The sequence below is a fragment of the Chiloscyllium punctatum genome, chromosome 1 (genome assembly GCF_047496795.1).
Source record: "Chiloscyllium punctatum isolate Juve2018m chromosome 1, sChiPun1.3, whole genome shotgun sequence".
Classification (NCBI taxonomy): Eukaryota; Metazoa; Chordata; class Chondrichthyes; order Orectolobiformes; family Hemiscylliidae; genus Chiloscyllium; species Chiloscyllium punctatum.
In genome coordinates this window covers 17,798,848-17,814,387 of record NC_092739.1, presented here as the reverse complement: position 1 = coordinate 17,814,387, position 15,540 = coordinate 17,798,848, and the positions used below count along the sequence as shown (strand labels likewise).

Below are 15,540 nucleotides of genomic sequence, written 5' to 3'. Positions count from 1 at the left end.
AGAATAGTATTAAAAACCATTTTATTAGGTAAATTGGATGAACCTAATTTCATAGTCTTCTGCATCCAAGACAATGGGATCCTATTGTTAACAATTTACCTGCTTAAAAAAGAATCCAGGACACACATTCATCTGACAAATATTTCTTTTACAGTTAAGATTACAATGAGTGTTGCAGCTTGCTACAAAACCAATTTACTTGGTCTAACCTGTGAATGTTAAATTTATTAAACATATTAATTGCATATTAAGAGCAAGTCATAAATTTGGCGTTTCCTGTTGGTGAAAGCCCTTTTCACATTCTATCCCAAGTCATCAGATCTTCAAATCACTTAACACCATATATTCAGTATTGTTCCTTCTTTTAAAAAAAAGAACAAGATGACGGTAAAAGTAAGGATGCCCAGTTGCAGTTACCTAAACAGTAACATACTTAAATTGCCATCAATGTCAGGGATTGACTTTGTACAATAAGTTTTGTTTTAGATAGCCAGTAGCAACAACTATCTGAATTCATATGGCAGTAAAACTACACAAAGTACTTTACGAAGATGTTACCAAACATCATTTGACATCAAAGCTATAGCAGATATAATTACAGAACAGTAAAAGCTTTCTGAAAGAGGTAGATTTTAAAGATGTCCTTAAATGCTGGGAAGAGAGATGGATCACTTTAGGCATTGGAATTGCAGAGCTTAGATCTTAGAAAACTAAAGACACAGCCACGTTTAGGGGGACTGACTAAATTTGGGAATGCTCAAGAAACCAGATCAGAAGAGTACAGATATCTCAAGGAATTTCTGAGTCTATAAAGTATTACAGAAGGAGCCAGGTCATAGGGGGGATTGCAAACAAAGGTGAGAATTTAAAACAAGTTTGTTCACAGGCACAATATGTTTGAAGATTTAAAACAGCTGACATTAACAACTTAACAGATCTTATATCTGTCACATAAAGAATTCATTGAGTAAGTAGCTCAGGAGGTGACACATCCTCCAAACTCAAATCTCCATTTCTTCCAAAACACAGCTACTTTTTTTAAATTCCAAGTGTTTGTTTCAATCTCCAGACGCAACTTAGCAACAGGGCTGGGAGAATTCCATTTAGGTTACACTTCAGATCTCAGCCAAAAATTAATTTGTACAATCACAAATATAAACTCTTCTGTGGAAAATCATAATCAGGCATATCACAGAAGATTGTTTCTATTCGTTATTCTATTAATTGGTAGCCTTAATCGTATTTGAGTAATAACCCAATGTAGATTTATTATACAGCTTAAAATGGGCTTATTGCCAAAAAATAAATTCTTAAGGATATTCACAGTCCTACATCTATGAATTTTCTCATATAAAATATTGCAAATTATTTAAGAAAAAAAAACTATACTGAACAATTTGATCATTTTATTGGTACACAGTTCCTCAGAAAATACTTTCTGTATGAAAGAACTTCTAAATCATGCCTCCCGAAGTCTAAGAAGATGAACACAATTTGAAGAGCATTCATTAAACAAGCCAACTCTGACTGGGGATTGTGGCCAGTTTTATGTTTGGGATTAACTGATCATTGAACAAGTACAAAATGTCACATACAACATGAGGATTATTGGTTTGGGAAACAGTAGCCACTCAATTAACACCATATTCACAAACATTCAGTCACTCCACCACCAATGCTTAGTAACAGCAGGGTGTATTATCAATAAGATGCACTAAAGATTCACTAAAAATCCTCAGATCATACCAACAACCAGTACCATCTAGAATGAGAAGTGCAATGGATAAATTGGAACAACATGACCTACAGGTTCTCCTCTAAGCCACACAACATCCTGACTTGGAAACATATTGTTGTTAATTCAGTGTCATTGTGTCAAATTCCTGGCACTCCCTCCTTAACTGTACTTATACCAAATGAATTGTAGCAAATCAAGGCAGCAACTCAGTACTAACTTCTCAAAGGCAACCAGGGATGGGCAATAAAATGCTGGGTCAGGCAGTGACATCCATGTTCCATGAGTGAATTATTAACAAGGAACATTGCTTGAAGCTTTCTGATCTTTTGTGCAGGTAAGTCTGAATCTGCCTAGATTGCATTAATATAGCAGGCAGAAACATAACATCCGCTTAACTCGACTGCTGAAATGGAATAAATCTGTACGATATATGTTACCTCTGATGCTGACAGCCCAACTTAAATGTGATAATTAGCAGGAGGTACAAGTTGAAATTTACAATGCCAAACCAGATCTAAAAGATTCTGCAGATATCATGGCATAGAGTTTCCTAAGGTCAGGTCACAATTTCTACTCTGCTGGACTCTACACAATCGCTAGTACAGCAGACTCTAAGGCAACTGGTCAGGATTTTGACAATTCCAATGGGTAATTTCCCTACACCCAGTAGTCTCCAAATCTCATTGAAATTAGATAGTTCAGGGGGCTCTGCAGCAGTTAGTAGATAGTTACCCAGGCAAGGTTAGACAACAAAAAAAAACCTCGCCTCACTCGTTTTAGTACAAATGGAAATGAAAAGTGCTGGAGGAACTCAGTAGGACTCGCAGCATCTGAAGAGAGAAACAGAGTTAACATTTCCAATCCCCATCACTCTGATACAGAGCAAACACTTCCACAGAGGCTGTCAGACATGCTGAGTTTCTCCAGAACGGTTCTTATTTCAGATCTTCAGGATCCACAGTATTTTGCTTATATTTGAGTGTTAAACAGATCAATTTACCTCTGCTTTTAATGATGAGAGTGCTGGAGAAACTTAGCAGTTTGGTAGTATCCATGGACAGAAACAGTTAATGTTTCCATTCGGATGATAATTCTATGTAACTGTTCAGAATAATTTCTGATGAAGTCATTGGCCTCAATACGTTAACCGTTTCTCCACAGACCTACTGACGAAACTGATTCTTACTGATCTGAGAGTCTTTTTTTGCTCATCTGTAAAATGATAGCATTGTTGATCACACTGATCATGCAGCAATTGCTTAGCAATAACCTGCTCACTAACACACAGTAAGGATTCTGAGAGGCCCACTCAGTTCCTGACCTTATTACAACCTTACTTCAAAAACTGACAAAAGATCTGAATTCCAGAGGTGAAGCAAGAGTGTCTGCCCTTGATACCAAGGCTTCACTTGACTGGATGTGGCATCAAAGAGCCCGAGCAAAACTGAAGATAATGGAAAACTGTAAACTCTCCACTGGTCAGCACCATACATGGCACAAAGGGAGATTGTTGTAGCAGTCAGACGTTAGACATCTTAGCTCCAGGAGTTCCTTGGGGTGGCACGTCCTACGCTCGACCATCTCCAGCTCCTTCAATGATCTTCCCTCCATCATAAGGTCAGAAATGGGAATGCTCGCTGATGATTCCTTAATGGTCAGCATGAATCAAGACTCAAGTACCGAAGCAGTCCATGTCCGCTAAAATCTAGATCAGACCCAAGTTTGGGCTGAAAAGTGGCAAGTGACATTCACACCACAAAAGTGTCATGCAATGATAATCTCCAGCAAGAAAGAATTTGACCATTGGCTCTTGGATTACCATCACAATTGTCCACTACCCATATCTTGGGTTTACCATTGATCAGAAACTGAACTAGCTATATAGTTACAGAGATTACAAATACTACAAAAAATAACGCACATCATGACTCCCCAAAACCTGTCCATCATTTGCAAAGCAAAATTCAGGTGTGTGATGGAAAACCTCCCACTTCCCAGGATGAGGACAATTCCAACAACACTCAAGACACAATATAGGATAAAGCAGCTCACTTGATTGGCTTATCCACAAATTTTCACTCACATCACCACTGTCACTCAGCAACAGCAGTACATTCCAATTGCAAGGTACACAGCAGAAATTCACCAAGGTTTCTTAGACGGCAGCCTCCAAACCCATGACTACTATCATCTAGAAGGACAAGAACAGCAAATACATTGGAACACCATGACTTGAAAGTTCTGCTTGAAGCCACTCACCACCCTCTTTTAGAAATATATCACTGTTCCTTCACTAGATCAAATTGTAGTTGCGGTTGTACCAATGATAAATGTATTACAGGGGTCCAAGATGGCAGCTCACCACTGTCTTCTCAAGGACAACTAAGGATGAGCAATAAATACTGGCCGAGTCAGTGACACCCACATCCCACGAGGATAAAACAGAAGGAAAAAAGTCTCTCCAAATTTGGCTGAAAATTCCAGATGTTAGCAAGGAGGAAATTACAGACCAACAGTACTGTGCGCGCCAGTGTCTTTTCCAATAACTTTATTAGACTCTATAGGTGATTTCAGAGGACATTTAAGAGTAAATCACAATGCTATTGCTCTGGAGTGGAGTCATACATAAGTCAGACCAGGTGAGGACATCAAAGAACCAGATTAAATTTTACAACAATGATTTCATGGTCAACAATGGATTTATTTTTAGTTCCACACTTATTAATGGAATTCAAACCTCACGACCTGCCATGTTGAGTTTGCTTGTCCCCAGGGCATTTGCACACATCTCTGGGATTACTTGTCCAGTAATAATAACATAATGCCACCTCCCATATGAATAAAAAAACAAAATGAAATGCAATATAATGTCCTATTGTTTTTGAAGAACAAAATAACATTTTAAAATGACATGAATCCAGTAAACTAAAACAATTAACAGGTAGGGTTTGCTAATCATTTCTTGGAAGCACTTAGATCTCAAAGTGGAGCACCATTTTCACAGGATATAGAAGTTCCCTTGTAACCGTAATACACAAATTCAGCCTACACAATTTTGCATCAAAACTTGAGGGAACAAACATTTTTGCCAAATTATTATTAAAGAATTCTTTAGGCATGGAGGTGGAGGCAGTGGGAAAAAAAGTTCAACATCTTGACATGTGCGAAATGCATTGACATGTGGGCATGGTGGAATGAAGGCGAGTCTGTTGCTGAAGACTGACTGTCCTCAGTGAGAGGGCAGGTCTGGGGGAGATGGGAGGGCTTGGGTCTGGGGTCTCGTGTTGAACTGGAGTTGGGAGCAAGGGTGGAGATGTTGCCAGACTGGGTATGTGTATGGAAGCGGTCATGTGATCAGCAGTGACGTCAGCAGGAGTAATGGTGCAATGCATGACATTGGCAGCAGTTGTGGAGGCGGCCTGGTTGATGGAAATAATGTGATCCTCTGTGACAGTGGGACTGGCAGGAGCAACTGTGTACTTTATGGGTTCCGGTGGATTCAGGAGGATGTAAGGGGTAGGATCTGGAGTGGTTAAGGTGCTCTCAATCTGGAGGTAATTACGAGAGTTTGGTGTACTTATGCTGTTTGATGTCCAGTAGGGTGGAGAAAAAGCATTGGTTTAGGGTGTGGATCCTTCCAAGGAAAAGAACAGTACAGCTCCTTTGCAGGTCTGGGAAAGCAAGCCGTGAGCTGGGAAACCCGAGGGAGAAATGTTTCTGTAGGCTTCAGAGGCACTTTAGGTAGCGGTTGACACAGTTTGGTCCAAGTTGAGCCGGTCTAAATGTTGTCTTGAGTCCATATTGGATAAGCAAGCTACCTAGACAGGTGCTGAGGAAGGAGACGTGGCTGTAGTAGCAGGATTATTTAAGGGTGCAGTCAAAGAACTTCAGGGGTGGATGAGATGACCAGGGGTCTGTCACAGAATCACAGATGCAGATGGAAAATCATTTTGATTTTAAATTTCTTTAAAGATTTTCACTTATGTGGAGTTAATTATGAGAAACAACTGGTCAGAAAAAGTGGAATTCAAAAGCATTGGGCCTGATACTATTGCCAAAATGAGGAGGCTAATAATAATCACTGATATTTATTTGCAAATAGTACAGCAACATCAGACAAGAGGCAGTTGGATAGCTAAATGCAGATATTCAGAAATTGCTGATAGAGTGGCATCACTCTGCTGTTAGCTTTCCAAGAATGTTGTTTTGCAAACTATCTTACTATTGAGCCAAAATGAAAGTTAGAAGTTGATGTATTGCATGATAGATACAACGTGAACTCACCACAAAGTAGATTTGTCTCTCTACAGAAATAAACCAACTTTTAATGGTGCAATTAACATCAAACACTGCAAATCAACTTCATTAGTACTTAAAATTGACTATCATATATTTGGAATCTCATTCCTTCAAAAGATTTTTTAAAAAGTATACACCATTTCACTTTCCTTTTCTTTCTCTCTTCCCTAACCCAAGTAACTCTTCTCCATTTTGTTTCCAGTACTTGATGTGACATTGAGAATTTGAACCTCTGTTCCAGTTTCTGTGCTTTTTTAATTTCACAATCTTTCAACTGGACTGGTTAAGAGGAACTGTCCACTCAGACTGTTTGCCTCATACCATAATCAGCTTGTACTTTCAGTAACTTGCCAGACACAAAGATATTAAAAATCTAAACACATGAAGGAAGGTTTAACTCATGGCAGATGATGCTTTGTTGCAGCAACATTTGATCCACTGGTTATTTGGAATCGGTAGTTCTTCTTTTGAAAAAAAGTGTATATATTATTCTTGAACATTTCCTTTTAATCTAACACCAATATTAATTCATTTTCTGCTATTAGCACGAGAACGCAGTTCTTTTATTCCATGTGCAAATGGACACTTTTCTGCAATTCGAGGGCATCCATCAGGATGATTTACAAAGAACCAGCAGAGACGTGTCTTACATGCTTCAGAAAGTAATTTTCTTTTCTCATCTGGTGATAGATTTTTTGTGTGCTTTTCTTTTTGTTTGTCTTGCTTTTCTTTTGACCAGTCACGGATCTGAACATTTCCATGGGCAACTACATACGGAAAGAGAGAATAAATGTGTTTTTTTCACATTTTCAACTGTTTTGCATATCCATTTTGAGACCCAGTTCTACATGGTGTTTATATGGTGATTACACCGGAGTACATTGATAAAGAGTTTTAGTACAATTGCTTTTGCACAGTAAACATTATGCATTAAACATTGAAGTAACTGATATCTGATCAATTTGACCATTCTTTGTCTCTGCAGTTTGGATGAAGAAAAAAAAGGTTATGTCTGTCGGTAATATTTTTATCAACAAGATCCAACTATCGAACATCTTATATTAAATATTACACTAGTGAGAAGAGTCAGTACGACAGACTTCAAACACAGAACCAAACAATGTTGTATGTTTTCTTAGTGAAAATATTTAAGTAGCTGCAGCAGAAGTTTCTTTTTCCGAGAAGTGAACAGAGGATAACTTTAAGTAAAAAAGTCTCTTTTGATAGCTTTTGGACATTAAGTATAAAATTTCTCTCAACTTCACTACTTCTATTAAATGGGTTATCACCTTCGTAAAAGTCATGTACAAAATCATGCATTGACCCCTTGTGCAAAAATGATGTACTGCAAATGCTGTAAGTCTGAAAAAATATAGAAATACCAAGCAGCTGAGACAGCAACTGTGAGAAAAAGAAATATCGCTAACATTTCAGGATGACGACTTTTACAGAATTGGAAATATTTTAAGATGTAAATTTTCAGTTAGATGACCAAATGTTTGGTCAAAGACTTACGTTTACAGGAAGGAAGATAAAGAAAGGCATAGCTTGGACCTAAAGCAAGTGAAGGCAGAGGCAATCAATGAAAACCAACATTTAAAAATTTAAGTGGATCTAGTTGTGGATCTTAAGTGGATTAGAGTTGAAACTGTCCATTTCACCTCATTCTTGCATATTCTTCAAGAGAAAAGGGGTAGTTTGCTGTTTAGCAGGGGCCATCGGTCCCTTGCCTTAAACCATGCTCTTAACCATCTGAAGTTTCTTTCACACCTCAATGTGTTACATTCTATTGGTCATAGATACATTTTGCCAGCCAGCCATTGAATTTACACCTTCAGTTGTTTGGTCTTTGAAGCAACTCTCTTTTAAAAAACGACTTTTTTGAAAAGAATGAAGGACTAAAAATGTCTTTGGGATTTTGTCTCATTGTCATAAAGTTAGGAATATAAAAAATTGAATGGTTGACAGTGAAATAGAGAATTAGAACATTCATTTATATTAATTAAAGCTTAAATAGAATAGGTATGAATAGAAAAGTAAAATCCAACACCAAAGATAGAAAAAAATCATTGCTGAACCTGATCACTATTTGTTTCTGATCATATTTTGCCTGATTATGACCATATAAGAATGCATAAAACATAAACACACACATAATAAAAATAAAGCTGTGAACCCATGTAAACCGGAGGGAAAAATAAAGCTGGGTGGGTTAGAGTGATTATAAAGTCAGACCTGTTAACCATACCTTCAAACACCTGACAATTGTTTCTCAACAGGGTTTGTAACCCTCCACATTCTTTTTTTAACTTTTGTAATGTATCACAGTCCAGAAGATCTGCTACATTTTTAAGAGACAGGCTTCCTGATAAAAAAAAAGTTACAAATGGTAATTCAAATCACAACACAGATTTGCATTTATGCAATGTCATAATTTTAAGGCATTCTAGATCACTTTACAGCAGATTAAGAACTTCCTAACAAATTACTGCTAAAACGTAGAAATACAGCAACACGTTTGCATGCATAAAACTTCAATAAACAGCTTGACATTAGGTAATTATAATTTGGTAATATTTCACAAAGATCAAGTAGGCATTTATACCTAAACCACCAACATACACACTTGAATTTTGAATCAATCAGGTTAGCTAGTTCAATAAACTTAATATTTCAAGAAATAAGTCTAAAATTAAAGCTTAAAATAAATGGTTATAATTTTACTTTACGATGGCCCACGAAAATGGTAGTAAAGATGCTGGTTTCACAGCTCTGCAACCATCAGACAGCCAAACTTCAATTCACTTACAATAATCAAAATAATCAGTTTTCTCAGCTCTTAAGTAGACTGATTGATAGGCAGCAATGACACCCAACAAACTATTAATAGAAAGCTGAGTAAGCCGCATTAAGTTTTTCAAGAAAACACTACATCAAATCTCCACTTCATCAGTCCTCAATTTTATTAAGTTCATTAAGGGGAATCATGATAAGCACAAGGTGGAACAACTGAAGAATAGAGTTAGATGAAGAAAAGTGAAAGATGCTTTGGTGGAGTACTAGCTTTGGCAAAGACCATTTATGACAAATGGCTTATTCCTATGTAGCAACTTGGTGCAAGATCAACAAATAGCTTGTCAGAGGGCTTCCAATCTATGCACAAGTTTGATACAATGGATATTCAAATTCAAGTGAAGCTCAGAACAAGGGCCCATTAATATGACGACTACTAATAGCTCAACATTGCTGAGAAAGGCACACGTTGAAGATGCTTTTCATCTAGCACTCATTATGACCAAATCAAGAATACCAAACTTTGAATGATCACTAAAGTAAGATGTAAAGAACTGCAAGTGCTGTAAATTTGAAACAAAAAGAGTGTGCTGGAGAAATATTGCAAGTCAGACAGCATTCCCTATGGTTGCTGCCAGACCTGCTGCTTCGGAAGACTATCAATCTTCTTTGAGGAAAAAGAAACTCATCTGTGTCCAGAATGATTGGCAGTTTATTTTTAAACAAAACAATCCCTTGATTCTCCATAGAAAGAAGCATCCTTTCACACCCACCATGTCAATAACCTTTAACATCTTATGTTTCAATTACATCACCTCAGTCTCTTTTAAACTCGTTAATAGAAGCCTAGCCTGTCCAATGCTTCTTCAGAAGACAACCCATCAGGTTAAAGTACCAGGCTAGCAAACCTTCTCTGTATTATTGTCAATGCATCTGCATCCTTCCCTAGCAATGGATATCAATTCTGTCCCCACTGTACTCCAGATATGGTCCTCACCAACGCCCTGCAAAATAATTTCACTACTTTTGTATTCAACTCAATGTAATAAACAATAACATTCTATTATCTTCACTAATTATTTTCTGCGTACTAACCCCTTGCAATTTAAGCACTAGGACAATTAGATCCCTCTGCAATATTTCTGCATTTATAAATTATGCTTTTTTATTCTTCCTGTCAAAACTGACAATTTTCATCATCCTAAAATTGATTCAAATGCCAGATCTTTGTAAAATCAATTAACCTATACTTATCCCATTGTATACTCCTTATGTTCTCTTCACAACATAACTCCCTAGTAACTTTGTGTCTAACTAAATTTTCAATCCCTTCATTTGAGTCAGAGCCTTAGCACTGGGTCCTGTGGCACACCACATCACAGTGAGACATAGAGTCAGATGTACAGCACGGAAACAGACCCTTCAGTCCAACTTGTCCATGCTGACCAGATATCTCAACCTAATCTAGCCCCACTTGCCAGCACCCGACCCATATTCCTCTAAACCCTCTACTCAAATACCCATCCAGATGCCTTTTAAATGTTGTAATTGTACCAGCCCATACCACTTTCTCTGGCAATTCATTCCATACATGCACCATCCTCTATGGGGGAAAAAGCTGCCCCTTAGGTCTCTTTTACATTTTTCCTTCTCTCACTTTAACCTATAGTTCTGGACTCCCCAACCTCAGGGAAAAAGACTTATCCATGCCCTTCATGACTTTGTAAACCTTGATAAGGTCACCCCTCAGCCTTCGACACTACAGGAAAAACAGCCCCAGCCTATACAACCTCTCCCAATAGCTCAAATCCGCCAACCCTGGCAACATCCTTGTAGGTCTTTCCTTTCAAGTTTGACAACACCCTTCCGATAGGAAGGAAAATCAGAATTCACACAATATTCCAAAAGTAGCCAACCAACATCCTGTGCAGCCGCAACATGACCTCCCAACTCCTACACTCAATGTTCTGACCAATAAAGGAAAGCATACCAAACGCTTCCTTCACTACCCTATCTACCAGCGACTCCACTTTCAAGGAGCTATGAACCTGCACTCCAAGGTCTTTTTTTTTCAGCAACACTCCCTAGGACTTACCATTACGTGTACAAGTCCTGCTAAGATTTGCTTTCCCAAAATGCAACACCTTGCATTTATCTAAATTAAACTCCATCTGCCACTGCTCGGCCCATTGGATCAAGATCCCATTGTAATCTGAGGTAACCTTTTTTGCTGTTCACTATACCTCCAATTTTGGTGCCATCTGTAAATTTACTAACTATGCCTCCTTTGTTAACATCCAAATCATTTATATAAATGACAAGTAGTTTTGGACCGAGCATCGATCCTTGTGGCACTCCACAAGTCACAGGCCTCCAATCTGAAAAATAACCCTCACCACCACCCTCTGTCTTCTAACTTCGAGCCAGATCTGTATCCAAATGGCTAGTTCTCCCTGTATTCCATGAGATCAAACCTTGCTGACCAGTCTCCCATGGGGAACCTTGAACGCCTTACTGATGTCCAAATAGATCACGTCTACCGGTCTGCCCTCATCAGTCTTGTTACTTCTTCAAAAACTCAATCTAGTTCGTGAGACATGATTTCCCATACACAATGTCATGATGACCATCCCTTTCCAAATCCTGTCCCTCAGGATTCCCTCCAACAACCTGCCCACCACCCACATCAGGCTCACCGGTCTACAATTCCTTGGCTTGTCCTTACCACCTTTCTTAAATAAGTGGTACCAGGTTAGCCAATGACTTATTTATGCTTATGTATGTATACATGTTTCTTCCAGCAAACATAAATGAACCACATTGCAAGTCATTATGTTTTAAGTATATCTATTAGCACACTCACTTATTCAGTCAGTGTGTTACCAAATCACTAGGCTTTACAAGGGTGGACTGTTTAGTAGGCCTCATACATACAGCCAAAGGAACATGATGTTTGAGTTAATCAGCTAGTTATTGGGATGTGCAGGCCACATTGCAATAGCACTGAAACTTATACATGACAACATTGTTCACTTGTAATGATAGAGCATACTTAATGGAAAGTATGAAAACGCTTGCTCAACCTGTTGTTTACTTTTGAGAGACACTATCTTTCCTGAGTAATTTGTGGTAGGTTGGGCAAATTTCATGTCTGAACGTGATCACCTTTAGCCTTTTTTGAGTTTTCACAAATCACAGCAGCCACCTGACCAGGATTTGAGAAAGTGAAGACTGCAGATGCTGGAGATCAGAGTCAAAAAGTGTGGCGCTGGAAAAACACAGCAGATTAGGGAGCATCCAAACAGCAAGAGAGTTGGTATTTTGGGCATAAGCACTGCATTGCGGGGGCAGGGGGCTGAGAGATAAATAGAAGGGTGGTGGAAAAGGTAGCTCGGAAGAGCGATAGGTAGATGCAGATGGGGGGTGATGTGATAAGTTAGAGGGGAGGCTGGAGTGGACAGGTGGTAAGGAAGATGCAGGACAGTTCAAGAGGGTGGTGCTGCGTTGGAGGATTGGATCTAGGATGGGGTGGGGGGAAATGAGGAATCTGGTGAAGTTAACGTTGATGCCAGTGTAGTTGTAGGGTCCAGAGGAAGATAATGGCATTCTTCCTCCAGTTGTTGGGTAGTTTGGATTTGGCATGCAAGTCCTGGGCTTTCTTCACTGCTAAACCCAAGCCACCAGACTACTGGAGGAAGAAGGCTTCCCGCACACCCTCTTCCTGTTTATCTCTCAGCCCCTCCACACCCTTCCCTCCACCCACATTCCTAATGAAGGGCTTATGCCTGAAACGGAGACTGTCCTGCTGCAACATGAATTCAACATGAATTCAACTGGGACAACACTACCATTATAGGGCAAGCCAAACAGAGAACAGCCAGGGAATTCCTAGAGGCATGGCACTCATCCACAGACTCTATCAACAAACACATCGACCTGGACCCAATATACCGGCCACTGCAGTGGACAGCTCGAACTGACAACTGGAAGCGGCAGAGACAGGCCACTATAAATACCGGAGAAAACAGCACAGAAGCGCTTCACAGGAGGCTCCCAAGCACTGAGGATGTCACCTAGACAAGGGACGAAACGTTTGCAAGACAAATTCCCAGCTCGGCGAACAGAACCACGACAACGAGCACCCGAGCTACAAATCTTCTACCAAACTTTGAATTAAACTCAATTGCATGAACAAGTTCAATGAATAAAGATTCACAAATAGTGGCACATGTAAATAGATTACTGTGATAAAGCGACAAAGTGCAGACGTCCAAGGCTTCTTTCAGCAACACCAGTAAATACGCTGAGTGCCGAAATGGCATGCGAACATTTCAATATGTGGGAACAGTATAATGGAGAAATTTTTCACCATCTAAGTGGAATCCTATGCAAATTGGCTGCAGTAATTGATGAAATATTTTGTTAATTCCTGCTGCACTGAAACAGTCACTGAAAAAATACAGAGTAATGGGATATCACTTTTGAGTATTTCTGCAGCCTGTACATAATAAGCGTGCCCATGATGTAGTGAGCCACGAGGATGCATCCTGTCATAGCAATTGCAAGGCAGCCTGATACCCTCTCAAAACTAACAAGCAAGGGTGTACCATCACACTTATTTGCAGATCAAACATGGTCCCTTCAACTGTTGACAATTAACAGGGTACAGAATACTATGCAGAAGGGTCACAAGACTGCTGTTTATCCCACAAGAGTATCCAAGACTGAATAAACAGATGCTTCATGACCATCAACCGAACCACATCCAGAACAAGTGTGCCATATTCCTCAGTGCATGCGCCCCAAGGCAGGACAAGTTCAAAGAGGAATTCTACATCAAGTCCTTTGCCCAAGTCCCAAAAGGCAACAAGCTCTTCAACACCAGAGTTGGAAAGGACAGAGACCGCTGGGGACAAGTACTTAACGGAGAGGGACTAAGGAAAGCCAACAGTAGTAGTATCCTGCTACTAACAAAATGGCTAAGACACTGCCTCATCATAACCAACACCCTGCTCAGTCTGAGAGAAAGCACAAGGCCTCATGGCAATATTTTTCCCATCAACAATGGGACTTACTCAACTACATCACTATCCGAATGAGGTACCCCAAGGATGTATGTATCACCTGTATCATAACAGTTGATGACTGCTGGAGACACCACCACCTAAACAATATTATTTTAAAGCACTATTGATAATACAAACAATGCCTCAAAAAAAATCAACTCTGAGGCACTCAAAAACTCTAGAGCCCTAACCTGACGACTGTCGGTAAATCAGAATTGCAGAGCATCCACTTTCTTGAAGGCCTCTGTAGTCAGCACCCACGAACAGAAACTTGGTGACTGGACCAAGAATTGTTCAAAGAGAATAACCGGAAAAGCTAGGTCCTGTTAAGTTGCAAGAGTAAGGCATTTTTGAACCAAAAACACCGACTCAATTTGAGAACTAGAGACAGCTCTACAAACAACTGAAGACTGGAGTTCAGCAAAACGAAAACTGACCAAAAAGAACAGTTAATGGGTATAGAAAATGCAGAAAATCCAGCTATTAGTCAATAACCATGATTGTGTGTTTCTTTCACACAGTCAAGGCCACCTACAGCCATGCATCCAAAGCCCCATTCCATTGCTGGCCAAGAATGGAGAGATGTTCAATAAAGACAGAATCAGTCAGTACCTGCTAAAAGGAACACTTCAAATACCTCCTCAACAGAGATTCTCTCTGCAATACAATTATCTTTGATGCGGTCTTGCAGGATACTATTTGTTGCCATTTCAAAACAATTCCAACCTAGTGAGGAAGGAAAAGTCATTTAACAGTTAAACAACGATGTACCAGAAGCAGATGGAATACAGCTGACAAGCACTATTAGTGTGATTATAAAATCTCATTTCCATTATCAGGAAGAAAGAGAGCATGCCAAGAAATCTCAGAGATCCTGTAACTGTAACTATCTCAGAGAGGTGCAGATCCAATTGTGGTAAGCACAGAGGCAGTTCCCTGCTGTCAGTCACAGGGAAAGCTATCACAACAACCCTCTTCAATTGTCTTCTCCCTGTGGCTGAATGTGTCCTTCCAGAATTGCAATGCAGATTCCATCATCTAAGGAATGCAATGGATATGATCTTCACCATGCGGCAACTACAAAAACACTGAAGGGAACAGCACACTAAACTAAGACCTCACTAAGATTTCAACACTGTCACCTTCAAGGGACAAAACAATATCCTCCTTTGCTTCTGCTGTCCCCAAAGTATTAGCATCCTCCACCTGATCCATGATGACATGGAGGTGATGTTAAGTGACAGCTCTACCACAGACGCAATTAATATTCTGATTGGGAGCAATTAAGGTTATGTCATCACATCACACTCTTTTTTTAATCTTTGTTACTGCAGTACTCCACCTCATCTTTAGCATGCTCTACATCAGGGTGGATCAAATCTACAAAACAAATAGCAATCTGCTCAACCTTTGCACTTGCAGGCCAACTCCAAAATCATTTTACCCTTGTTGTTTGAACTATAGAATGCAAATGATGCTTGCATCCACAGTCACACAGAGGCCAAGCTCCAAGCCAATGTCACCACTTTCATTGAAGCACATGAGAACATAGACTTTATACTAAACATATGTAAGACAACTACCCCTGCCGTGCAGTCTCCCAGTTATCAAAATTCTTGATGAGGCCTGGGATAACGTTGACCA

General features: G+C 39.5%; 1 protein-coding gene across 3 annotated transcripts in view; it reads right to left on the bottom strand.

The window, feature by feature from the left end:
* trmt44 (tRNA methyltransferase 44 homolog) overlaps positions 1-15,540 on the bottom strand; it is a 73,783-nt gene that overhangs the window by 8,495 nt on the left and 49,748 nt on the right. For 2 of the 3 annotated variants that reach the window (XM_072573615.1, XM_072573526.1), the window contains 2 exons: positions 8,286-8,402; positions 5-6,804 (listed from right to left, as the gene is read on the bottom strand). The exons of the other annotated variant lie outside the window; for it this stretch is intronic. In XM_072573615.1, coding sequence (XP_072429716.1) covers positions 6,566-6,804; positions 8,286-8,402 — 356 coding nt within the window. In that variant the 3' untranslated portion in view covers positions 5-6,565. Of the gene's footprint in view, positions 1-4; positions 6,805-8,285; positions 8,403-15,540 lie in introns of those variants that run through there. 3 annotated transcript variants of the gene reach the window in all.